The sequence below is a fragment of the Pogonomyrmex barbatus genome, unplaced genomic scaffold (genome assembly GCF_055798465.1).
Source record: "Pogonomyrmex barbatus isolate J1 unplaced genomic scaffold, ASM5579846v1 scaffold3, whole genome shotgun sequence".
In the NCBI taxonomy this organism is placed as follows: Eukaryota; Metazoa; Arthropoda; class Insecta; order Hymenoptera; family Formicidae; genus Pogonomyrmex; species Pogonomyrmex barbatus.
This window is the reverse complement of record NW_028297127.1, coordinates 1010365-1035923: the sequence shown is the minus strand read 5'-3', so window position 1 is coordinate 1035923 and position 25559 is coordinate 1010365. Positions and strand designations below refer to the sequence as shown.

At 33.2% G+C, this 25559-nt stretch overlaps 5 protein-coding genes across 10 annotated transcripts; 2 read left to right on the top strand and 3 right to left on the bottom strand.

Moving 5' to 3' along the window:
* The first annotated feature begins 130 nt into the window (after window positions 1-130).
* LOC105423520 (uncharacterized) lies at window positions 131-2443 on the top strand. 2 transcript variants are annotated; one of them, XM_089080120.1, is made up of 5 exons: window positions 131-256; window positions 927-1378; window positions 1458-1557; window positions 1633-1796; window positions 1989-2443. In XM_089080120.1, exons 2-5 carry the CDS (start codon window positions 1289-1291, stop codon window positions 2007-2009), a joined length of 375 nt encoding a protein of 124 aa, XP_088936246.1. In that variant the 5' UTR covers window positions 131-256; window positions 927-1288; the 3' UTR covers window positions 2010-2443. The 2 variants fall into 2 exon arrangements, with proteins under 2 accessions (XP_088936246.1, XP_088936247.1); XM_089080121.1 differs by lacking the exon at window positions 1989-2443 and having other exon boundaries at window positions 1617-1774.
* Window positions 2439-23283, bottom strand: LOC105423529 (solute carrier family 12 member 9). 2 transcript variants are annotated; one of them, XM_089080108.1, is made up of 10 exons: window positions 23144-23283; window positions 6558-6835; window positions 6339-6473; window positions 5704-6041; window positions 5385-5598; window positions 5054-5323; window positions 4785-4992; window positions 3908-4696; window positions 3409-3831; window positions 2439-3311 (listed from the first exon to the last, which is right to left on the bottom strand). In XM_089080108.1, exons 2-10 carry the CDS (start codon window positions 6823-6825, stop codon window positions 3113-3115), a joined length of 2844 nt encoding a protein of 947 aa, XP_088936234.1. In that variant the 5' UTR covers window positions 6826-6835; window positions 23144-23283; the 3' UTR covers window positions 2439-3112. The 2 variants fall into 2 exon arrangements, with proteins under 2 accessions (XP_088936234.1, XP_011631602.2); XM_011633300.3 differs by lacking the exon at window positions 23144-23283 and adding an exon at window positions 7109-7268.
* LOC105428965 (uncharacterized) lies at window positions 7949-9219 on the bottom strand. The gene is made up of 4 exons (XM_025218644.2): window positions 8981-9219; window positions 8494-8767; window positions 8221-8298; window positions 7949-8137 (listed from the first exon to the last, which is right to left on the bottom strand). Exons 1-4 carry the CDS (start codon window positions 9214-9216, stop codon window positions 8045-8047), a joined length of 681 nt encoding a protein of 226 aa, XP_025074429.2. The 5' UTR covers window positions 9217-9219; the 3' UTR covers window positions 7949-8044.
* Window positions 12266-22711, top strand: LOC105428973 (uncharacterized). 2 transcript variants are annotated; one of them, XM_025218618.2, is made up of 7 exons: window positions 12266-12553; window positions 18081-18402; window positions 19757-19824; window positions 19951-20206; window positions 20406-20531; window positions 20958-21237; window positions 21330-22711. In XM_025218618.2, the coding sequence occupies exons 2-7, from the start codon at window positions 18197-18199 to the stop codon at window positions 22335-22337; spliced, it is 1944 nt and encodes a 647-aa protein (XP_025074403.2). In that variant the 5' UTR covers window positions 12266-12553; window positions 18081-18196; the 3' UTR covers window positions 22338-22711. The 2 variants fall into 2 exon arrangements, with proteins under 2 accessions (XP_025074403.2, XP_088936235.1); XM_089080109.1 differs by having other exon boundaries at window positions 18074-18402.
* LOC105428954 (HEAT repeat-containing protein 3) lies at window positions 19035-25507 on the bottom strand. Of its 3 annotated transcripts, none has more exons than XM_089080113.1 (6): window positions 25210-25507; window positions 24806-25066; window positions 23774-24705; window positions 23382-23661; window positions 23144-23317; window positions 19035-19593 (listed from the first exon to the last, which is right to left on the bottom strand). In XM_089080113.1, exons 1-6 carry the CDS (start codon window positions 25345-25347, stop codon window positions 19501-19503), a joined length of 1878 nt encoding a protein of 625 aa, XP_088936239.1. In that variant the 5' UTR covers window positions 25348-25507; the 3' UTR covers window positions 19035-19500. The 3 variants fall into 3 exon arrangements, 2 of the variants coding, with proteins under 2 accessions (XP_088936239.1, XP_011639881.2); XR_016139960.1 differs by lacking the exon at window positions 19035-19593 and adding an exon at window positions 22944-23071 and having other exon boundaries at window positions 23144-23295; XM_011641579.3 differs by lacking the exon at window positions 19035-19593 and adding an exon at window positions 22944-23071.
* Between the last annotated feature and the right edge of the window lie 52 nt (window positions 25508-25559).

Below are 25559 nucleotides of genomic sequence, written 5' to 3'. Positions count from 1 at the left end.
TTAATCGCATAGTGCGCAAATGCTGCTTTTATAGAGCAAAGTTGCATTTGCGCATTATTAATCATAATGCGATTTATTAATCGAATGAATTAAAAAAACTCGCCTTAAAGATTCGCTCAAGCCGATATCCGTGAAATTGTCACTCGCGCATGACGGAAACCTATTTGAAACCGTCTTTGCAAAAATATGTTTGAAACAAATACTTAACGAGCTTTCGATTATTTTTGTATTATTTCTATTAAAACGATCAATGAGAGTAAGTAAGTCCTTTCTTCTGAATTAGTAAATTATTATGATTACAAAAGGTATATGATTATAAAAGGTGTCTTTATGCGGCGGTTTTTTTGCTGAAAATGATTTTTAGTGAGTAGCGAATAATTCATTGCGAAGTAACAAATAATTTGCCATGAATACTTTATCAGCATCGCATCTGTATATGTGTCAACAATATTAAAATATTTTTTGTATATAGTTTCAAGCTCTTAAATATTAAATATTTAATAAATATGATAAATATGGTAAATATTAAGTTAACCCCCCTCGTCTCAAATTTCGATATAATTAGGCTTATTCGACGCGTTTTTGCATGAAACGAAAGAATCTGGCGAAAAAAAATGTCGCTCTGTCTCGCGAACCGAGATATTAATTATTAAAGTTTCCACTATTGGAGGTTAGGAAATCTGTCATATCGACTAAATGTAGCGACATGTGTGCCGTAGTCACGTGCGCATGCATGTCGTGATCGAAATGCGTACGAAATATGAAATAGCAATAGTACAATAAATATGTACGTAATAAATACGATTAACAAGACTCCTATCTTATTCCCTTAATCTTTTTAGTATCTATTTTTAGTATATTGTAAACTTATCTATTTAATAAAATAAAATAAAAATAAAAATTTGATTTATAATCTTATTTTGCAGAAATAAGCAATAAAGGATATCGCAATTGTAGAAGTTGCATACAGCGTTAAGCGAGCACGATGCCGCTAAGTTTATTCGAATTTGGCAATCTTATTTATAATAAAGAAGAACTCATAGATTTCTTAATGAAACATGGTGTTTTAACATATACAATTAAGTGTAATACGTGTGGTAAAGATGTAAATATTAATAAAGAAACATTAATATACCGATGCAGAAAACGGTATATCATTAAAAATAGTCATAAAAAAATGTGTTTCCAAGCAATGCAATTTCGAAAAAAGTGCTAGAGCAGGCACTTGGTTTGATAAAAGTCATCTCTTGACATTAGTACAATTTGTAAAATTGTAACATGTTTTTTAATGTTACCACATCCACGTCAAGATGACACACAAGACGAAATCAATGTATCAGCGTCCACACTTGTTGATTGGTTTAATTCTTACCAAGAGGTAATTATATTTTAATATCTAATATATATGATATATAATAATATCTAAAACAAAATGTTAATGTTATTTTTATTTATAGATCTGTGTATTCTGGGCCGATAAAAATAGTCAAAAGCTTGGTGGCCCAGGATGTATTGTAGAACTCGACGAGGCAAAAATTGACCGGCAATTTTACAATTGTGAGCGTCTAATAAAAGGACATTGAATATATGGAGGATACGAATGTGAATCAAAAAAGATTTTTCTCGTTCCAGTAGAGGATCGGACGGAATGGACACTCCTGGCATGTATCAAGGAGTGGATTCTGCCAGGAAGTACTATCATATCAAATTGTTGGAAGTCATACAATTGTTTGAATAATGAAGACTTCCAACATCGACAATCAACCACTCCTATAACTTGCTCAATCCTCAAAGTGGTAAAAAATATTAAAATTATTAATATATACAATTAATATATATAATATATAAAATTTATATATTACAATAATCAAGTTGCATAGAATTATATATATTTCTATATATTAACTTTACATATTTTACTGAAGGTAATTATATCATTAATATTGCATTATATTTTATGTTCTAATATATTTTTTTACATTTACCAGGCGTTCATACACGACGTATAAAACGCGTTTGGAGAGAAGTTCGGGGAAATATACCAAGATATGGTACAAGTGAACATATGCTTGGATATTTGTCCGAATTTCTCTTTAAACGCATTTATGACAGGCTGGAACGCATAGAAGTCTTCTTTAAAATTATCGCAGAAATGTATTCTCCAATATCTACCTGCCAGCCAGTACTACCATCTCTGATGATCAGAAGGCAAATACGAGCACCGTTTGAGAACACATTTATTCATTTTTAACATATTTTCTACGTTGATTTTTTAATTAAAAGCTTAAAAGTTCTTGCTAAAAATATAAACACATACTTATAATTAAATACTTGTAATTAAATATCGATAAAGTAATCGATAATTTTACTGATCATCGATCAGTAGGTAATTTTTTTGTTAAATTAATTAATGTCTTTTGTACAATATACAAAACGTGTAAATATAGCAAATATTTTATTGTGGAAGTATTTGTAATAATTACATGATATTATTCATAAATTTTTATCTATTAATAAGATATTTATACTAGATATTTATATAATTATATATTACTGTAATATTCATAATATGTGATATAAAAAAATGATATGTGTAACACACACACACACACACACACGCGCGCGCGCGCGCGCGCGCGCGCGCTCACACACACACACACACACACACACACACCACGATACATAATAATTACAATCGATTAATATCTACAACCTTAATCTGAGACATTTTTAAAAAATATGTTTTCGAAGAATTTCCTATACAATACTTTTGTTATCACAGTATAATAAATTTTAGTACTTATAATAAACTTTCTCTTGTAAACATGATAAAATTTTTCTTGTTAATCTGAAATCAATCTTATTGCTTTGCAATCTCTATGCTATCATTATATTACTGTAAAATATCATCATTATCATATTGTTGATATAAAAATACAACAAATTATGATTATGTCCAAATGTTGTTCCATGTAATATAGTAAATTTTCTTCTTAAATTAATAATATATAAGTATAATCAAAAATTATCATGGAACTTATTTTTTTATATGTCGTTTTTTCTTTCTTGGAAAATGTATTAAACATTTCTATATCTATTATCATACGCTTTGTTATAAAGTAGTTGATGTGACAGTACTAACGCCATGTACTAAAACTGTCGGTGGTAAATCGACAGTTAATTCTGTCAACGATTGTAGATACTGTTGATACATATCATCCTCATCCCAAGTGTTCGAGACTGGCGGGCCAGGCAAATAAATGAACGTTGTAGCAGTTTGAGAAGAATGTTCTCTTATCAGTTGATTAACGCTAGGAAATAAAATTAATGAAAAATATAGTTCTTTTATGAAAAAGTTATAGTCAAAAGAACTAGATGTGAACAAATTTATGATCAGTTAATACTTACCCCAATATATAAGCTCGGGACACATTGCTCAAAGCATTATTGGATTCCGTACCTGATTCATATTGATTTTTGGGCTCAAGCAAAGGCCTACCTTTTAATCCTCGTATTTGCTCTCCCCATTCCGGAATCTTTCTAATCGATGCAGAGATTCTCAACAAATTCAATGATTTTCGAATTCTATGCTCATTCGAAATTCTCGGGAATTCGTTCATCGAATTAGGAGAATCTGAGATACTTAAGCTTTCACTACCGTCCGTAGTTTCGCAATGGAACACTCTGAGATGTAAATTCTTCCAACTAGGTACCATGTTGATGATACATGCGAGTTGAAGCATGAATAATGATGTTGTATCAAATGGGTCTTGATCAGTTGGTTGGAAAAAATTGACCGGCCATACATCGATGTACTTTAAATTTGAGTTTCTAGAAATAAATTTGAGTTTATTATTTAATAATAGATAAGACATAAACATTTTTGCAATAATAAACTTCTACTTACTTCGTTAATTGTGCTTTATTCAACAAATGAAAATTTCTACACAGACATAAATTTTTTTTCATTCTCAGAACATCGGAGCACATGCCGACATACTGAATCGGGTCTAAATTCTTTTCACCCGTTACTTGTCTTAAAGGGAATACAGTATTGTTCGGAAGTGTCGTGCTATTTTCAAACATCGTCGTTGCATATTGAGAATCCAGGAAAAAGTTCCTTGGCGTTTCTTCATCATAAAAACCGAGAACAATTGTGTTCGGTTTCATTGCGCCCATGCCAGACAATCTTATTAAATGCTGCATGCCTTCACGCACAGTTTTTGTCACAGTTAATTCGACAAAAGCTTTGACTCTCATATGATCAACTAAACTCAGCCAATGCGGATATTCCTCTATCGTAGGGTCATTACTTTGACCAGTGAATTCACCAACCTTTACGTGTCCAATAACATAGAGTCCTCCTTTCTTCAAATCATTAACAAAATCTATAAGAGGACAGGCAGAGCGAGGGCAAGCAACCATCAGTAGCATCTGCGGACGCCAGAATTTAACATGATCTTTGCGTGAATCCAACATCAGCAAGTATTTTCTGACTTGATGGAATATCAATGCTTGAGATATACTGCCCCAAGGTGCATTTTTACTTGGTGAGAATAAATGTAGCACAATGATTAATATTAAGCATAAAATTATGCTACTGGAAGCGTAAATACTATTAATTATAAACATCATTATCAATGTCCCAAGAAGACCTATAGTTGCGGTATGCCATGTAAAGTAATTAAATGTTGGTCTAAAAGAAAAATTTATAAATATACACAAATTATACATATTAATCGCAATTGACATAATTTAATGAATGTATTTAAATCCTAAAGTACCTAAAGTTTGGTGCACTAGCAAGTTCCAATCCAAGACACGCAAGATTGGTAGCGAGATAGCTTAACAAAAACAATACTGAATTAATTTGAGCGATAGTATTTAAGGAGCCGATAAGCAAGATTGTCTGAACCAAAACCCACGAGGTTAATACCGCTGTTATTGGATTGCCGCGCCATGTACCTTGTATAATAAAATTTAATCCCGAACCTAAAAAAGAAATAAAGCAAAATTCAATTATATTAGATATTACATATTATAAATTACTTACCGAATACATTATCTTTGGCCAATGCTTCTAATACTCTGCTAGAACCTATCAAATTGCTTAAACCAGCACTAAATGTAGCTGTGAGAATGCCAACGGCGACAAATGGCGGCCAAATATTAATCGGCATCATGTACATAAAATTGTTTTGTAGTAAGAAGCGGCTAGTTGTGGCAGCCGTCAATATAGATAACAAAATATAACATATAAATGTGAATAATACCGCGGATAATGTTCCCCGTGGAATATTTCTGCCAGGATTTTTCAGCTCACCTATCAATTGTACCATAATGAATATATTATACATAAAATCTAAACAAATAATTTTATTTACCGCTCATATTTGCTCCAGCCATTATTCCAGTTACGCCGCTAAACAAAACACCGAAAACGCTTGCAAAATCCGTCATAATTCCTTCGCTTGAATAATCGGCACTATAATTTGAATAGAGATTGCTGGAAAGTGTAGAGGACAGAAGACCTGTATAACTTCCATTTACGTGCTCTGTTATGTTTTGTACCAATGTATTTGCATCCGGTATTGGTATCTAAATTGAATTAATAAATTAATCAAAATTTAGTCAAATAAACTTTATATATATCTATATAAAACACAAAATATATTTTTATATTCAAGTAATAGGATTATTTACCTCCATTGCACCCTGTGTCAAGAAGCTAATAAAGACACTACTCAGACATACACAGACGACTGCCAAGATCATTACACTGGTTTTTGCAAACATTGCGGCTCCAATGAGGCAAACTATAAGATTGGCAGTATTTAATATGGAACAATACAAAAATCTCCACCATCGACCATCTGGAATAAGTCCAGCTTTGCCACTCAAATAGCCAGATGGACCAAAGTTTTCAACTAAACCTTCAGCACATCCAGAGATGCACAATGCACTAGATACTACATTGGCCATGAAAAAGAGAGTGCCAATGGAGCCACCAAATTCAGGTCCTAATGTACGACTGATCATAACTGTATATAAATTGATAGAAAAATATTTGACATTTTTCAAATTTAAAGACTTAATTGTTAAAGCAGATTTTATTAAAAAATCTCTATATAAAAATAAGTTCCTTATCATATCAGCATACCATAATATTAAACAGAATAAAGTAAGCTAATCTGCTGATAAGCTATCTTAAAATGATGAGCTGGCATAGTTTGTCTCTGCCAGATAAATAAAGAAAGATAAAGATATAAAATGAACAGAATTTATTTAATGGAAGTAATATGAAAGTGGTACTATCGCTTGCAATAATAAAAGGATACAATAAGCACCACCACCTTCTACAGCACCATTGGTCGATATAGCACAGACAGACGCAACTGTAAATAATAAGATACCATATGCTATAATGAACTGAACTAGAGTCACGAATAATCCTGCATTGCCCACAATATATCCTGTAAAAATAAAAATAAGATACAACTATCTAAAGATAAATAATAACTACTTACTATTCTAGATAATCTTTCATTATTACTCACCCATTCGTATAAAAACTAAGGCACTGAACATAGACAAAGTAACTGGACTGAATACACCAGCAAAAGTACCCAATGTACGAGTGTTGTCCACACCAAGATTACTAAATTCAACATAGCCATCTGCTTGGGAATGTGCTGTTCTACCAATCTTGAAAATATTACTTAATCGTTGGAGAACACTTCTACCATTAATTAGAGGAGCTTTTTCACTTGTAATTCTGATATGCACAGGCTCCGTATTTGTGGAGCCAATTTCCGATGCAATCATCTTAAAATTGCTAAAAAAACAATTTTAATAATTTTATATAAATAACAATATAGTAATTATATATAATAGTATAGATGGCACAGAGAAATCATTCTTAAAGCATATAAAAGATTTATACGTTGCAATCCTTCAACTCAACAGCCAAATATACATGAAATCGCTGCTATGAAATATACATGAAATAGACATTCGAAATAAACAGAATTAAATTCATGATCTATTTGTTTTTGTAAAATATGTATACACAGAATAATCTTTCAGAATGATATTATGAATACCTCACCCTTGTGCGTATAAGAAAATATAAAAGACTATATATCCGTGAGTTAGTCATACGATTATGATGTCACGCTTCGAGCATCACGCTCTAATGTCAAACTATGTATGTCAGTCAGACACGCAATTCGATTTAAGGTTAATAAACTTTGGATTGCCATAGACTTTATATATATATATATATATATATATATATATATATATAGATTAGCAATACAGATACGATTATGTCCGTGAAAGATTGGAAAGAGAAACATTTCTCTTTTTCTGGTGATATCCGATTGCCCGTTGCTGATTGGTTAATTTAAAACAAAATTTTTTGTTTGGTTGATCCAGTGCTGAGTCCTGGAGTTGTTCCACTGAATTAACCAATAAAAAAATTTTATTTGAAATTAGCTATTCGACAATAGGATGGACAATTGAGCGATATTTGCACTATTCATCTTTTTTTTCTCTTTATGTCATAGAAAAAAAGAAATGTTTAGCTAATGCAGGATCTTTAGATCAATGCGGTCAATTTTAGATATTCTTTATATTAAACATAATAACATAGGCAGAAAAAAATCATATATTCTTTTCTCGCATTGTAGATTCCGCATTAAAAACGAAAAATAAGAATATGTAACATTGAGTTCTTTCATTGGCAAATTTCTCAAGAAACGCATTCAAAACATGAAATCAGGCTGGTAAATTGTTGCGAAAAAATTTTCTAGAATACGTGCTTATATTCACGCAATTTCAATTTAATACAAAAGTTTTCCGCTAGATGACGCGACATAATTGTTAATAGAAATGTATCATCTAACTTATCTAATTAGTTTTCAGATATAACATTCATCAACATATGTATATATTCATCAAAATTTATTTCGAATTATTTAATCTTCGCATTTTTATGGTCTATTGAAAAGACTCCTTGTAAATAATTGATGGTTAATTTATATTATTCGCCATAATCAAAAAAATTGTGATCCTCGCTATATTCGTCTTCATCTTCCTTCTGCTCGGTAAGAATACTTTTTTTTTCTTCAATGTCCTATCCATATGAAGAAAATTTGATAAATAAAAATCAAATATAATTTACCAATATTGGTAAAATATATAAAGTATTACGCATACTTTTAAATCCAACTTTTCTCTATCGATTGAGAGCTCTAATTCGCGCTCTTTCTGCTGTATAGCCCGTTCTTCACAAATCTAAAATTTATTTTTTTTTTTTGTAAATAAAAAATCTAAGTCTAAGTATCTATCTATCTATCTATATTTATAAAAATAAGATAAGAATATCTTAGATAAATATAAATAAATTTTTTAGTAATTTTATATCTTTTTTGTTTGTAATTAATAATTAATAATGTAATAGAAAATTTTTATATTTTAAAATTAACAAACTTTGTAATGAAGTAACCAGTGGCCTAAATATTCGATGGGGTCGCTCGGTTTCTTTGCCACAATGTCACATAAAGCTTGGATCAAGGGTTTACTTAAAACTTTTTTTAGATAAAGACTGTTCGGTGACAATTGAATGTAATCGTTGGACAATGAATTGCTAGATGTGATGGAATTAATAGAACTGCCGCTGCTTTTATTAATTTCGATCTTTGTTTTCCATAATTCTTGCAAATAATCAATGTTGTCGTCATTTAAATTTAACTCTTTCAAAAATCTAAAAATATAAAGAAAATAAGAAAATCGGAAAGAAGAAATGGAAAAAACAAGATATCAATTTCTTCGTATCATTTGTTAACATTTTATTATATTCTTTTAATATTTAATAATTAATTATTATATAATGGTAAAATTTGTTTTATATTTTGGTTCAACTACAATTCTATTTATAATATAAAAGAATATCTAAAATTTAATAATTCTAATTAACCTGATATGTTCATCTGTAAGATCATTTTTAATCAATGTCTCGATAAGATTTTCACTCAAACCTTTTTCATGCAAAAATGTTACAATTTTTTCATCTATTTCCTCATCCTTTTTAGATTCTTTTGCTTTTTTAATCATTCGTATCTCGTCTTCCGTTGATCTTTCTTCCGATTGATCTTCCTGTTCATTTATATCTTCTTGTTCCTCCTCCAAAACTATATCGTTAATTTCCTGCATTCTTAATATTTCTATACAACAATTTCCTCTATAACATTCTGGAAGGAAAAGGATTTTATTTGGAGTTACGCTAGTTTCTCGTATTATCTTGTATTATGTCCGAACCAAAACAACCATAATGAATAATTTTCCCCCTACATTTAATTTTGTTCTTACTTCAAGTCTTTGAAACGATAAAATTTTGAACCGAGAATCACGTGGTTCATCTTTAATCGGGATTAATCGGGATTTCCTTACGCTTTCACTTCACGCAACGCAAAAATAAAAAAATTGCGTGGGTTAACGCGGTGTGAGGCCTTCGTTCACGTTTAACAAACGAATGGATCTTCCTGCACTTAAATTTGCATAGTTACCGAGCCATTTACCATGGATATACATATATACACGACGGAGTCACGTATTCGCGCAACGGAGCGGAGTTCTCGATTTCGAATCATTGTTATATAAGAATTATTAGTGCAACACAGTTTTTGCACGAAAGATTTAGAATTTGTGTGCGCCTGCCCTGGATTATTGCAACGATCTTTCGCCATTTTAGAAATACGACATTTTTTTATTTAGATGAAGACTATCAATCGAATGTGAACAATCGGCAATTTCTATTGTTGCGCTTTTTATGTCGCGCAGCGTGCCATCAATCATATGGTTCACTTCTAACGTTGTTGATTTGTCGAGTTGACTTGATCTAAATCGAAAATAGGTCGTCTCGTAAGGTGCTTTATTAAAATATTGCGGTCTTTGTAATAATTTTATTCAAAAAAAAAAAAAAAAAACGCAATAAGAAAATTATATTAATTATTTCTCGATAATAAAAAAGATTACAATTGACAAGCCTATGATATTTTTTATATAAAAAATAAATAATTACTGTACTGATTAATATTGGTAACTTTGTTATAAGATTCAAGATTTATTGAATATAATATACGATATAATCTCCTTTTTTTTTTTTATTTATCAAGGTCACGATATTAAATCAATCGTCAAAGGGATGAAAGAATCCTTTGCGGTAAACTTTTCGTAGCATCGTATAATCTCATAATTATTTTCAATAGCGAGTTTCATTGCGCAGCTACTCTTGAAAGCCAGCTCCATTATGCTCACACACAATGCTCGAATTATAGGATAATAAAGTCTAATGATTTCAAAAGATTTACGGATCCATCTCAGGGCATCTCAGACGTAACATTAGGTCTATCAGTTTATTTTGTTAATTTTTTGAAACTCACTCTAATGGAAATATTTTGTGCCGAAATTTTCTTTCACTTGACTCTATTTCATTATCATTTCAAAATATTTTTATTATTTTTCAATAGTATACATTAACTTTTTTTATATTTCATAACATTACATCTCATAAGGAAAATTATGGTTCATTTTGAAATATTTTCAGTAATTTTTCAATAACTATTATTTTATTTTTCATCGATTTCATATTGTACTATCACATTTTTCGAAAAATTCAATGTAATACTACAATGAAATATAGAGAGTTAGAGAATACCGTTAAAATTTTTTAAAATATTCATCATGAAATTTACTGAAAATTACGTATATCGATAAAATAATAATAAAATGAAGTCAATTGAAAGAGAATTTCAGCAAAATATTTCCATCAGGGATCAATAGATAGACATCAATAGATAATATACGTCACATAAAAAGACTAATTTTCTTGCAAATTGTAAATTTTTATCTTAGATTGCATAAATTTCAATAGGTTTAAACGTCTACGAATATTACGAACGAACTGAATAAAGTTGCACGATAAGTGCTATCTTATCTTTGCCGATGTAATCAGTATAGAATTGAATCGAGATATAGTACAGGATAAATCATTTGCATCTGACTTTCTCACATCCGTAAAATTTCTCAGATTACACTTTATGAAGTTGAAACGTATAACTGAAAGCTTGTTTCTTTCAACATGCGCGTACTTGGATTGCTAATTGCAAATTTGCAAAGTCCATATCCTATGTTGGTCGTAGCGTTTCATTCTCGATGTCACGTCGTTGTCATCGATCAAAATACACTTGGTGCATAGATATCGCGTTTATTGAGATTATTGCCTTATTTTCGCAACACTACGCGATAACCGTGACACGAAGAGAATATCAAGAAAAAAAGATTAAATTCTAACAGCAGCTTCTGCAATTCCGCATTTCTATATCATGATTCGTTATTGGCATATAAATGTGAATTACATCATACGGATAAAATAGCATTGCGACTCTAAGTTTGCGTTATCGTAGAACTTTTTATTGAACGTTGTGCTTAAGTTGTGATCCAGTTTTTTTTTTTTTTTTTTTTTTAATAAAAAAGTTTGAGAATTATATTTGGAGATATGTGATTGAGAATGAAAAAAATAGTTATAAATATTTCGACAATATTTTATCGATTTAGGTTTAATTTGTGAATGCTTACAAGTCCCTCTCTTTTGATATACAAAATACGATCGTGCATACTTTTACTTATAAGCTGTATCTGTCCTTATGCAACTTTCCAAGCCAGTTCCACTAACGCCTACCTACGCGATAAACATATATCCTGTGCCTAGAAATGTACGAGCTTGCATTCAGTCAGCATTAGTCAGCGTTGGTGACATTTCCGTTTTATTAAACGATAATATTCGATAGAAATCATATTATAAATTTTAATTACAATCATCATTTTTCATTTGTCCAAAATTTCCCCTGCCAATCTAAAAAGTTTTTAAAATTTACAAATGAAATGCGCGACGTTTTTATAATTCATCTATAGGATTTTAGCGATCAATAATTTAAAAAGAAAAAAATCGACGAACAAAAATTGCAAGTAGCAGCGACAATTTTGCTAATTCTGCACAAATATCGGTATGAAAAAAAATCAGCTCGAAACGTTTAACGATCCTAACGACGATCCACGGCGTTACGGAGGAACGGGGGGGGGGGAAGGGGCTAAGTACGGTCGTGCGCGATTAAAAATCTCCGATTTGAAGTTTTCGCGCCGGGCACGCTCGACCAATCGGATTTCGCCGTTGAACGCGGCGCGAAATTCACGTGTGCACGACAATGGTCGAGGGGCTACGACGACGGTCGGACGTCGGCGCGAACTTTCGCAGTCGGCCGGCGTGGCTCGCAGCAATAGGAGGATGATCCGCGTGGCTCGTGCGGTCGCGATGCCGCACGTTGAACTTTGATTCGCTCGTGTGTCACCCATCTCGTGATCGTGATCACGGTTGCGTTGGAAGGTGTCTCGTGCCTCGTGAGAAGATCGCGCCTTGGAAAAATCCGACGATCGAACGGCTTGACATCGTACGGCCCGCACCGCCGTGTCGGTGCGAAACACGCGCGCTTACGTAAGTACAATGGACTTCACAGGTCTCTTTGCTCCGGGCTTTGCTTGATATCGCCCGTTAACCGTCGTGCCGTAAGTGTGCAAATTTCCACCGTCTTGCCCGCTTTTGCCCGACACGACGAATGATCGTTGATTCGTCTCGTAGATTTTGTAGGCTCGCGCTCGCGGCAAAATGTAACTCGCGCGCCGCTCGCGTCGGAAAGTCCAACGGGCTTCCGCGGAACGGATGTGACACCGATGATGTTTGGAGTTGCCTTGGAGACCCGAGAAATCGAATATACCCACTACCACGGCTACCGGCTACACGGCTTAATATTAGCATAATTCAGGTTGATGTCATGTAAAGTAGCTCGCAACTTATGGAAGCGCGACGTATAATCGTTGCAAGTCACCGTTATCGTCATACCTAAAAATTGCCAATGAGATAATACGGTGTATAGCCGATATAGCGCGAGTCGCGCGTTTTTTTTCTTCGGTCTCTTATCGCACAAGACAATGTTCGACGTCACATTCCAGTCGAGCGCGAATCCTTGGCTCTTTTGTTATTCACGATAAAATTATTAATGATCCATGTCCCACGTGAGGAGTAGAGTCGCTCACGCGATGGGATCAATCAAGAGCGAAATGATTCCCGAGAATATCTTTTCCTTGCGTCGAGATTGCAAGTTGGAACGAGATTCTATTTTTGGATAGCTCTCGATTCGAATGGTCGTTAATGAAGCCTCTTCGAAAATCTCCTCGAAATTTAAGAACAACAATTGGCAATTGTGCGCCTACTCGAATCGAAAATTTGCATCGACGAATGTGAATTTTACAGCTTTTCAGAAATCTGTATCTGGAACCGCGCCGAATCGATACTTGTCCTAATGATGGCTAAGCACGAAATGCATATCAATGTCATACGTTGTATATATTCATGATAAAAACAAAAATGTTAATACCCGATTCTATCAGCGTTACATAATTTGCATTCTATTAAAATTTATACAAAATTTTGTACTCTTGAACGTTTTGTTGATGTTTTCCCTCTTTCCCAAAGACGGGAGAGAGGAAAAACCAACAAATTTTTCTCGAGCCTTACAGCCATTCAAAGATTGTGCTATCTATTAAAAAAAAAAAAAAAAATGTATGTATCTTTAAATCTGCCGGTGTCAATGTTGCGTGTCTAAGATAGGAAAATCTAACGAGAAAACGTGTCGATCTCGTGGCATAGCGATTTCGTGGAAACTACTAAACTAATCGATCTTTCCTCGAGAAAGTATTCCGATCGTGCCTTTATCTTTCTCGTCGACTTTGCAAACTCGTTTCGCGAGTTATTACAAACGAGATTGAAAATGTCACTTTTCTGCGAGCATTAACAATCATTAATTTTTCTGCTGGAAGCGGCGAGAGATAGACCCCTCGGAAACATGAGAATCATAATGTTCTCAGGAGAAGGGGGATCGTGGTGTTCGTATGATATAATTCTGTTAAATTTCCCAAGCTCCAAAAATATCGCCGGTAAAATAGAGCGGCCGTGATTCTGGGTCGGAGCCAGAAAATCGCTTCGTTTTCACCAGAGCCACGGAGATTATCGCTTTTCTCACTTTTTAACAATGAGATACTTTCGACGTCTCCCTAGTTTCTTTCGACTTTTCTGCCCTTTGAATTTTGAAGCTTACTTCACGTATACATAATCGAACAACATTAAATATTCAATTTTATTGTGTTGAATCTTTTTTTTTTTTTTTTCTTATAAATAAAACTTCTTTCAAATTATTTTTGTAAATATTGATTGGAGTGATTTTGGAATATATTAGAATGTTACTCGCTAATATTTAAATGTATATATGAAAATTATATATAAAATTATATATGAAAATTAGTAGCGGAAAAAATTTAGAAAAATGTAAGACTCAAGCGATAGATTCCGCGGTAAATTGTGGATAATTATTTGTCATCGAAGGATTTTTAATTCCAACTCGTCGATGAACTCGTCCCTGGTACTATCGATGAAAATAAGATAAGTTGCATTGTCGTCCACGCGAGTTCAGTTGCACGATGAATCATCGGCCAAACTTAGACACCGTGCATCAATTATACACAGCTGGTAATTAAACGGAATGTCGGTTGTAATCATTGATTTCGCGTTATTATAGTCTAAACGATAATTTACTGCCACATAAAGCTTAATACAAAGTCATCAACACATATGAAGATAGATCAGAAAATTTCTAGACGATCCAAAAAACGACATTGTACTGGCATGTATCGAAAGAACTCTTTCAAACGATCACGTGGTATATAGCTGATAATCGATCAAAGTACACAATTTTTATTTCTTTTATTTTATTTCTTTATAATCATGAAAAAAATCGAATATTATCAAATATTATACGGTGAAAATATTTCTTTTCGATAAGCTTGAACATGCATCAGATTTGGCCTTCTGTAACTTTTTTCTGTTTTCCGAAAAAAGTTTCTCGAAGAAATAACTAGACAGAAACAAATTTTCTTCAAATTCTCTATTCAAATTGAATGGAATATATTTCGAAGATTTAGATAAATCTTATTTTATCGAAAGAATGAAAGATCTTGAAAAGATCTTGGACTAAATGTCTAATCTAATCGATCTCAAAGGAGACTACGTTAAAAAATAAATACGATTTTGTTAAAAAAAAAAAAAAAAAATGATGTTCTCTTTCTAGAAACTTTCCGATCAAAAAAAATTATCTTGCCTCCGCAATATACAAAAGATATCGATATTTTGTTATCTATTTATTCTAGCTATCCGGTGGACGCGATTTCGAGGTATCCGAGACAGGTAGAGAGAGACCTACTCCTTTCCGCGGCTATCGAGATCGGCGATCGATTCCGCGTCATCGCACGACGCTGCGATTAAATGGAGTGCGAGGGCACTAGCGAAATGCTCCTCGACAACAGCGAGAGATTAGATTAAATCCTCTTTGCGCAATCAAATTTGCTCAGTGGCGGATCTTCGAAATGACTTTCGGCTCGTGACGTGATTTTCGGGAGCTCCGAAAATAATGTATAAAGATAAGTTCCTATCGGAATCCCACCGGTTATTCGGCAAATAACGCCGCGATGGGAAAACGTCGCGAAAATATCTTTTCGCGAAGAGACCCTTAGGAATTCGTTTCCTCATCACGCCTGGGCATTTAGTACCCTCCTACTATGTGTGTTACGTTAACGACATGCTCCAGTCGCTTCTCGCAGGTATATACTAAGTTGCATTGTGGAACGGCGAGTGGTATATAAGCAACGGGAAAACGATGCGTGTTAACTCGATATACAAGGAGATCTTTTTTTTTTTTTTTTTAACGCTCACGTGCTACGGCGAATTGCGAAACTCGTACATCGTATAGTTACATCATAATAAGCGATTGATCGATCGCGCTTGACGTCCGATAATTTATCCGCAAATATCCTACGGAAATATCCCAGACTCGTTCACTTTCGCCTACGATTCTTCTTTTATGATTGATTTTATTGTAAGGAAGAGTTTAAAACGTTTTCGATATCGAGTATTATAAATAATGGAAAAGAAAAAGTTGTTCGAGAACAAAGTTTTTAAAAGCGTATGCAAAATTCTATTGTGTATTAAACGTATTTGCAATGGGCGGATTAATTACAAAGATATTTAATTGTGTTGGCAATTTTTTTAAAGTCAACAAAGTTTTACGCAACCTTACGCAAAATTCTGTTCTGTATTAAGCCTCAAACAGGAACAGATTTGCAACGAGCGGATTAATTACAGAGATATTTAATTGTACAGCGGCACGATAAATACGATGAGCCTCTTCAATATTATTGCCGAGAAAGAGCCAAGTTCCAAAGTTTCCAAATTGGTCAAAGAATCCAAAGGTGAAAGGTCTGGGACATCCTGTACAGTTGATTCGTCGCAGACTCTTTTGTGACGAGACGTGATTTCGATCGCGATTGAATAATCGCGTGCCTTATATAATAAAGTTCACCCGGGTTAATATATTCTAAAACATGGAGTTTGTGCGTTTAACCGAGTATTTCCATTTTCTACTTATAACACATATATTTGTCAATATTAAGTTTCTTTACTTAGAAAAATGAAATATATATAAAAAAAAAATATTAATTTAATATACATATAAAAAGGAAATGCACATAAGAGCGAGTAATTGTAATTACATTTTTTTACTTCAAGATTCAAAAGATATCTCCTTTTTCTTTTCCCTTTTATATATTTCTATTCTACATACGTTACATACTTTATATATTATTTTTATATATTTTATATATTTATTTTTATTATGTTTCTCCTTTTCATCAAACACTCGCGTTTTGTTTTAATGATGTGCGCGTAACATGTGACGCGGTATTAGCATAGAACTTTCAAATCACGTTTAGCGTTTTGTCGCACGTTGCTCATCGTCATTCGTCATAGAGTAGGATACGCGAATCATATTCGAAACTTACGCATGATCGAGCAATTTCGAATCGCGAGGCGGTGCACGAATTGAACAAAACGGAGCGCGAGCGCGGTGAACTAATTGAGCTAATTGCATTTGTTAGACACCATTTGTACGTGCCGATTCATGCGATGCATCTTAGTGCGTACATATTCGCTCGTCTCTCTCTCTCTTTCTCTCTCTCTCTCCCCCCCCCCCCCCATCGAAAAGCTTAGTAAAGAGTAATATGCCTCCAAAGCATATTTTCTTGTTTTACTGAAAAAAAAAATTGTTTTGAATGAACCTGATGAATGAAAAAACTGACAAAAAGAAATCTTGGCGAATCGAAATAATTTTTAAAGATAATTTTTAAGCGTTGTAATTCCAACAATGTGACTTGCGACGTCAAAATTAAGCAACACACTCGTAATTAGAGGTGGGAAATCTAAAAATGAAATTGATCTATACCGTGGTACGCAATCGAAGGAGAGGCGCAGCTTGCACGCAGCGGCATTATGCAAACGACGCGCGACGCACAGCTGTTCATTGTAATCCAGCGTACGATTAGAAAGATGTCTTGTTAACCGGGTTAGCGTGACGCGAGTGTGTTTACGACTTTTTATCGTCCTCGGGTTAGCAAATTAATGTCCGTCGTGAATTCGCGGCAGTAGTATCGGTCGTTCATCGATTCCATTTCGTCGGGTCATTCGGCTTGAACCGAGCAATTGTAACAATGAACACACGCACGCACATCCAGCAATTATATCGCGCCAAATCGCTCTTATCTCGTTCATCGTCGAACTCTTGATCAAACCAACGATAAGACCACCATCGTAATAATTAATCGCGAACGTCTCGACGACAAACTAGACTCGTTTTCGCGTATTTCAGCAGAGAGATTTTTTTCTTAACGTTTGTATAATTTTTTTTTTTTGTTTTTTTTTTTTTTTAAACTACAGTTTCTTACATCGCAATTGCATTTTGATTTTATTGAATTCGAAATATTTGCTTATTTTATGTATCTGTTTTTTTTTTTTTTGTCGCGTATCAACATATGAAGATTCTTATAAATTTGTAATATGTATTGATGAAATTAGCTTGCAGGATTGTGGCAGGAGCCATGACAAGAAATCGATGATCTGATACATCAAGTGCCTACGACATTTCGCTTAATATCCTGTCCCGAAAGGACGATTGGGTGGATTCGATTCGGGTGAATCATGTCGTCGTCGAGGCCCAGACGACCTAGCGTATCGATCTACGATTATCCGGAACATCTGAATCCGTTCAAGGATGATACGACAAATTCTCAACCGCAGATGCATCACGAGGATAAATCGTCGAAGGAGTCTAAACATAAATTCTGGACGTTCGGCAGGAGAGATCGAAAGAAAAGATCGAACAGCTTCTCGATCAAATCGACCTGGTGGGTATTTTTAAATCGGTACTTTTGGCCGATTCGCAATCTCCTTGTGACGTATCAATAAAATACACTCGACTGCGTCAAGTTTTTTTCTCTTCGTGGCTTTTACGACTTACAATTCTTCCAGAGTAACGAAACAATTAGTTATCCGTGCGCCATCATGTGCGCGCGCACACACACACACACACACACACGCGCGCGCGCGCGCGCGCGCATAATTACACATTGCACTACGCGAAAGCCATGCTACATTTTTTCAGAAAATCATCGCTCGTGTGGATATTTTCGCACTATGCACGTGATTAAAAAAAATACTTTCATGAAAAATAACGAGTTCTGGTCTGATTAACAATCGGAATAACCGAGAAACCTAATCAGAGCTGCGCGTAGAAATCGAAGAGTCCGCGCCGCCGAGCGTCGTCATCGAATCGAAAGTTGAATTAACACACGTTGCGAGTACGTAGAATAGCGAATGCAAGTGCACTTGAAATTATCGGCCGTGATCGTCGACAAAGTGGAAGTGATATTAAGCGGAATGAGGATGAGTATAATAAGGATGTTTAAATGCAAATGTGCACAGAACAGCCTCACCGTTTGCACGCGCGGCGTTTTACCAGACGTTTTATTTCTTTTCGTTTCTTTCTTTATTTTTTTTTTTTTTTTTTTTTTTTGGCTTTTCGTGCAAGAAGTAAATTTATATGCGTCTTGATATTCTCAGCATTCAATTTGGGTATTTGTATTGGATAAAATAAGAATACATTTGTTAAGATATTTACTGTCGGATGCTTATAACACGATGTTTTTCAAAGACTTTCATTGATTATTTTTAAATTTTTTCTGTCTCTCTCTTTCTCTCTCCCCCCTTCTCCCTCTTACTCTCCTGGGGGAGAGGGAAAATTTCTTTTCTCTCTCTCTCTCTCTCTCTCTCTCTCTCTCTCTCTCTCTCTTTTTAAAGTAACATGGAATAATTTAATCCTGGCTCAAATTCTCAATCGGCGAAAATTTACAGAAGTAGATAGTTCAATTACTGACGTAGTATGTTGTGAATTTTCTAGCGTGTTCCAAGTGTGTCAAATGATGAGTCGCGTAATCTCGTCATCTTTACGTGTGCGTAAATGTCGCATAGAGCCATCGAGACAACGCAAAACGCGCAATATGATTAGACTGCTGCACACCGCGGAAATCAGAGCGTTCCTAAATAAATAAGATAATTTTAATTTATATTAAAAAGATTATAATTCTAATGGGTAATATAATTTTAGCGCGTACACAGATATTTTATAATTATATATATATCAATCTTAAAGCAACAATATAATTAACGCGACGTTTAATTCAATGTCGGCTTTGTATTTAGGAGTGGACTGTTTGGAAAACGCAAAGAAAAACCAGAATCGACGGAAAACAGGTCGACAATTACAACAGGTTCGTCTATCTAAGTTAATTGCAAATTTTCAATGTATAATTCCAAAAAAATGTGTCAAGTTTAATTATAAGATAAAATTATATAATTTAATTGTAAGATAAAACTATATACATATATTATTGCAGTTTCGACCACATACAAAAGAGATCCTTATGACAGACCGACAGCACCTCCGCGTCTGTCCAAGGATCAGCAAGAGTTTGACGAAGCCTTGGGCACTCTGACGAGGAGAAGAAAATATACTTTTGATAATAATACTTCGAGGTACAGTTCTAATTTAACAGTAAATGGAGATCCTGCTAAAATTAGTGATGGAAATCCTCAAAATACTACAACATCTATCATGAGCGTCGATCTTACACCAAAGCCACCAGCCAGAAGGTAAATCATAGAAAATATTTTTAAAAATGTTCTTATTATAAAAAAATGTACTTATATTTAAGAATCTTTGATCCGTATTTGAATAAAATAATTTATAAATCCTATAACTTCTCTAAAAGATTTAAAAAAGAGATTTAAAAAAGAGGATTTAAACTCCATTTAAGACTAAAATTAAATTTTTAATGATTTTTACGCTTAGATTTGGGCAGGTGAGCCCAAGACCGACGGATAAAATACCACCTTTGGATTTCGAAGATAAGCAACCCAAGCAATATGGTAATATTACTCATCGCGACAAGCCAGAAGAGATCCCGATTCCACCAATGTAAAATCCTCTGTATTCTTATTTTTATTCTTTATAAATATTTCTATCACTGTAATCCTGTTTACTATACAGGGTTGGGTAGTAATTAATTAAAAAATTAAAAGTTAATCAATAAAGTTGAAAAGTTAATAACTTTTAACTTAACAATTAATTTAAATGATTAATTTATAATTTTAATTAGTTAGTCTTTAAAACATATAAACTTTAACTTATTAACTTTACATTTTAATGTAAATAATTAAATTAATTTTATAAGCCATTAACTTTAATTTAATTTAGTTAAAAAATAATGTTAACAACCCTGCTTATTATAAACATTAAATGTTAAAATTAAATAATTTTTAATAATATAATCTTTGTTACAAAATACAATATTTCTGCTCACGATTAAACATTTTGTTTATAATGTCCAATTGTTTTTTTCAGGCGAAGATTCGGCAATAGATCGTCGCAAAGATTGAATGGGACTATGTCGGATCTCGAGGAAGATTCAGGCAATCCATCCGGTAATGTTAGTCTGAGAGATGAGAACGAAAATGTACCTGAAGATTATGTTTTCAAAAGATTCAATCAGGATGCTGTGAGAAAATCAAATTTGTCTATCAACAGTTGCACATCCGTTACCAGTACGGCAAGCACGTACGGACGTAAAAAACGGAGAGCACCGCAACCGCCAAAACAAAAAGAGCAATTGGATATTCCTTTGGTAAATTGCATTTGTAAATTGCATAAATGATAATAATGATATTTGACACAATAAATGAACAACAAATACTGACGTATATAATGTTTTCACAGGAGAATAATTGTCAATCTACAACGCAAGAAAATAAAACGGCAGCTATATCAGAAACGAATAAACTTGAACTCCAAATAATCGAGCCGATCGATATCGCCAGGGTCACGGAAACCATCGATGAGATGATGAAAAAGACTTGCGAAGAAGACCTTTTGAACGAAAAATCGCCGCAAAAAGAAGAGAAGCAAACTGAATTATCTGTAAAGATTATCGAGAATACGTCACTTGATGATGTTACAAAGAACACCAAAAGAAAAGAAACAGGTGAAATTTCTAATAACTGTGTGTCCGAAAAAGAAAAGGAAAAAATAACACATAACTCTGAGGAAACATCAAGGAAAACTGAATCCCAGACAAAAATAGAAGAAGATTCAAATAAGGAGAAATCAAATATCAATAAAGATTCCATTGAGAAAGAATCTGTAGATATAGAATATAATAGGACGTCTCAGGAAAAGATCGAGATCATCAAGGACGTCGAACAAGAAACTGATGAGGTTTGTTTGAGAAAAAAAGATTCATCCAGCACGTTGTCGCGTAGTGACAGTTTTTCTGTAAAGGAAGAGATTGAAAAAATTGAGAGGCAGATCAAGGCACTGGAAAGCAAAAGAGTATCTAAAGAACAAGAAAATATCGATGATATGTGTGACGATGATCCAATAACGAGTACTAGATTATCCATTCAGACAAATCGTCGGCATTTTTTTGAAAATATGGTGGATGGACCATCTGGTCCAGTTAAGTTGGAATTCAAGAAATTGCCATGTGAACAAAAGGACATTCATGTAGTCAGATTAACGGATTCACCAATACCAATCGCGGCATCTCGAGACCCGGTGAAAGTGATCGAACTACATATTTCTGAACCGATCAGACATAAACCCGAACTCTTGGAGGAAGTAAATCCCATACCGAAACCCAGAAGACATAGTCTAAGAGACACATTCGAATCCAAACCAAAGGATAAAAACTTAAATGACACTGATAGGAAAGGGCAATCCTTTTAAAATTTTAAAACTTTGTCTTTTGGACTTCCCAGTGAAATTCTATCGTGATTTCTACATATATAATCGTGTTTAATTAAGTTGTAATTTCGACACAACAAAAATCTATGTATTGCAAATAAGCTATTTAAAGGCTGTATGTACATTCTACATTACATATCTTTGTTTTCTTGTTAGATTGCAATGATTTGTACTAACGCGTCGAATATATTTTTTCTGCAGAAAGATTTGCAGCAGAACTCCAGCATTTCTATTATGTTAAGTAATTATATGATAATTATGTTTTCTTTATTTCTGACATCGTGATGTTTTACTGTAATACTTAGCTATTATTTTCATTATTTATTGCAGAATAAAGCATAAACTATCATTTAAAATGCCTCTTTCTCTTTAGACAGAAAATATAATTTTATTTTAAATTTATAAAAAAACCCGAAAGTAAAACAGATTGAAATAAATTAAGAAAAATGTAAAAAATTAGAATTTAAAAAATATGAGAAATGAGATAAATGATAAAAACACATTTCTTTCGTTTTTCAAAAACATTTATAAGTTATTTATTAAAATATCTCTATTCGGTCTCTATAATTCAAAGAAATCGAATAGAAATAATCGTTTAATGTCTATTTTTATTTAAACAATCGCTTCTGTTTATATTTTATAAATCTCATTAAATTCGTGTTTACAGTCGATACTACAGACATGCCATCTTTCAAATGTTTCTTTTGCTGATGCATCTATAAGATAATTAAAGATAAAAATCAATTTATAACAATGCATTTGATGAGAAATAAATAATATATATTTACCTTATTTTTGAAATGTGGCACCACAGATAGCAGCTTTGGAACCAATTCAATATCTATCGCTAAATGATCGGTCTCATCCTCCGCATATATATCCATTATCGCATCTATAGATTCTGCTATAATCCATATTTGTGTTTCCGTTTTAGAGATGTCTAATAAGAACGTAGATACAAGCTGTCAATGATAAACAGTAATCATGAAAAGATTCTAGAATGCAAGAAAATGCGAAAATAATTACCTTTATAGTTTCATAATTTTCCGAATTTTTGTTATTCAACAGAATCTGTGCCAGATTACACAGCATTCTTATCAAATTAATACGAACATTCATATCGGAGCATTGATGCACGTCATTCAACATCGGCTGGATGTCGTTACAAGTTAAGTGTTTAAAAACGTTCGCTCGTACTTCTGCTAAACATTGAAGAATAGCTCTCATAGCAGCCGTAGACGCTTCCGCAAGTTTTATGTTATCCAATGTAACACGTTTAAACTCTGTTCCAATTTCCATCCATTTCCTAGATGCAGGATATCCAAAATTAACAGAAGTTAATAAAAATTGTAAATATATAATAGAAAAAAAATAGCATACATTTTTGTAATTATTTAAAGAATTTAAAAATGATTTACCTAAACAAATTGTCAACACCTCCAAAAGCGTCAACCTCCATGATAGGCAGTAAATTATTTAAACATAAATAAGCTGCACACTGAATGTCATAAAACTGCTTCAATGTAGCTTTTCCGTCTTCGATTTGATCCAGTATTTCCTGACTGTCTTTATCCACTACAAATCCAATTTTGTCCCAAATTTTATTAATCAAGTTATAATTATTTATAACTTCAATTAGTTCTATTGGAAGCGTTGATATCATTGTCAAATCTTTATTCATAGAATCATCATCTAAACACTCAGATTCAATTTCTATTGTTTCAGAATCATCAGTGTCGGAATCAAGTGTATTGTCTTCATATTCAAAACACAAATTTGCTAAAATCTGTAAAGCTTGTTCCTGAGCTTCCAATATTTTTCTATTTTCCTGTATCTTCTTTTTCTTATCCTTTGATAAAGCATTGTTTTCATGTGGTAGAATAGATATTAGAGAAGATAATACTTGTCTATGATCGATAGTAAGTACTTCAGCAAGTACTAATAACACTTTATGGAATACAGATATCTGATTGCTATCTGTATAATTACTTATATTGACTAATACATCAGCTACGGCAGTTTTCAAAGACAATACTTTGAAGGCAGCTGTATCATTATCTGCTTTTAAATCCAACAAACTCAATAAAATCGATTGGCTTTGTTTGATTTTAATAATGGCAGCATCATTCTCATCCGATAAGCATATCATGTATCGTACAACAACTGTGACAATATCTATTCCATAAATATCGATATCTAAGAACTTTATTAGAAGTGATATCAAATCCTCATCATTAGCTCGCTTAATTGCACTCTCATTATTTGCACATAACGTCCATAACAAGCTAACTGTTTGAACAAAAGCTATTTTTTCATCTCCAGCTCCTTTTGGCTTCCAATCTGAATAGTACTATAGATACAAAATTTATTTAAATATCATTACAAGTTGTTGTAATTGGTTATTTATTTTAAGCATTAAAAAACATTAAAATACATAAATTTTTTCATACTTGTCTCAATAATGCGGTGAGTGGAGTTACAATATCATCTTTGACTAAATCATTACATGCTTCCTCCTTGCCATTTTCTGCAATTTCCCGCAAAGTAGATGCGGTATTTGCTCGTATAGCAGCATTATAATCTAAAAGCAGTGGACCTATTATTTTTGCTATTCTATCATTAGCAATTTGTTTGGCCATAGAAGAGTCACCAGACATCGATGCCAATATTTGCAGAGCGGACAATTTTTCTTCAAGATTACATGACTGTACCTAAATAAAAAAAAAATAGATAAAATATATCATACCAATAAGAAGAAATAAATACCTTAAATATTTATTCTTATCGATTTTATTAAGTAAATTTGATTTTAATAATGGTACACAGATTGCAAGTAAAATCTTTCGCTACTCACATCGTCATAAACATTCTGCAAAATCTTTTCCTTATCACTCTCCGTAAGTTCTTCGTTTAATTCAAATTCTTGAACGGATGGTAATCCAGTAGGATTTTCTTTGTGAGGCTTCCGCCGTTGCCGCTTTTGCTTACCCATAAGTGTGAATGTAATCCGATAATTATTGAGACCAACAAAATATATTCAAATATATCTTAAAATGCATATGTGAGGTTAAGTGAATGCACATGGTCGATCCGCGTATAAAGGACATGCTCCGATATACACTGCCGATATTAAAAATCTATAAAGATTCCTTTTCATGAATCGCTCATTATCGCTGAAATATACTACGTTTATATGGCGACGTC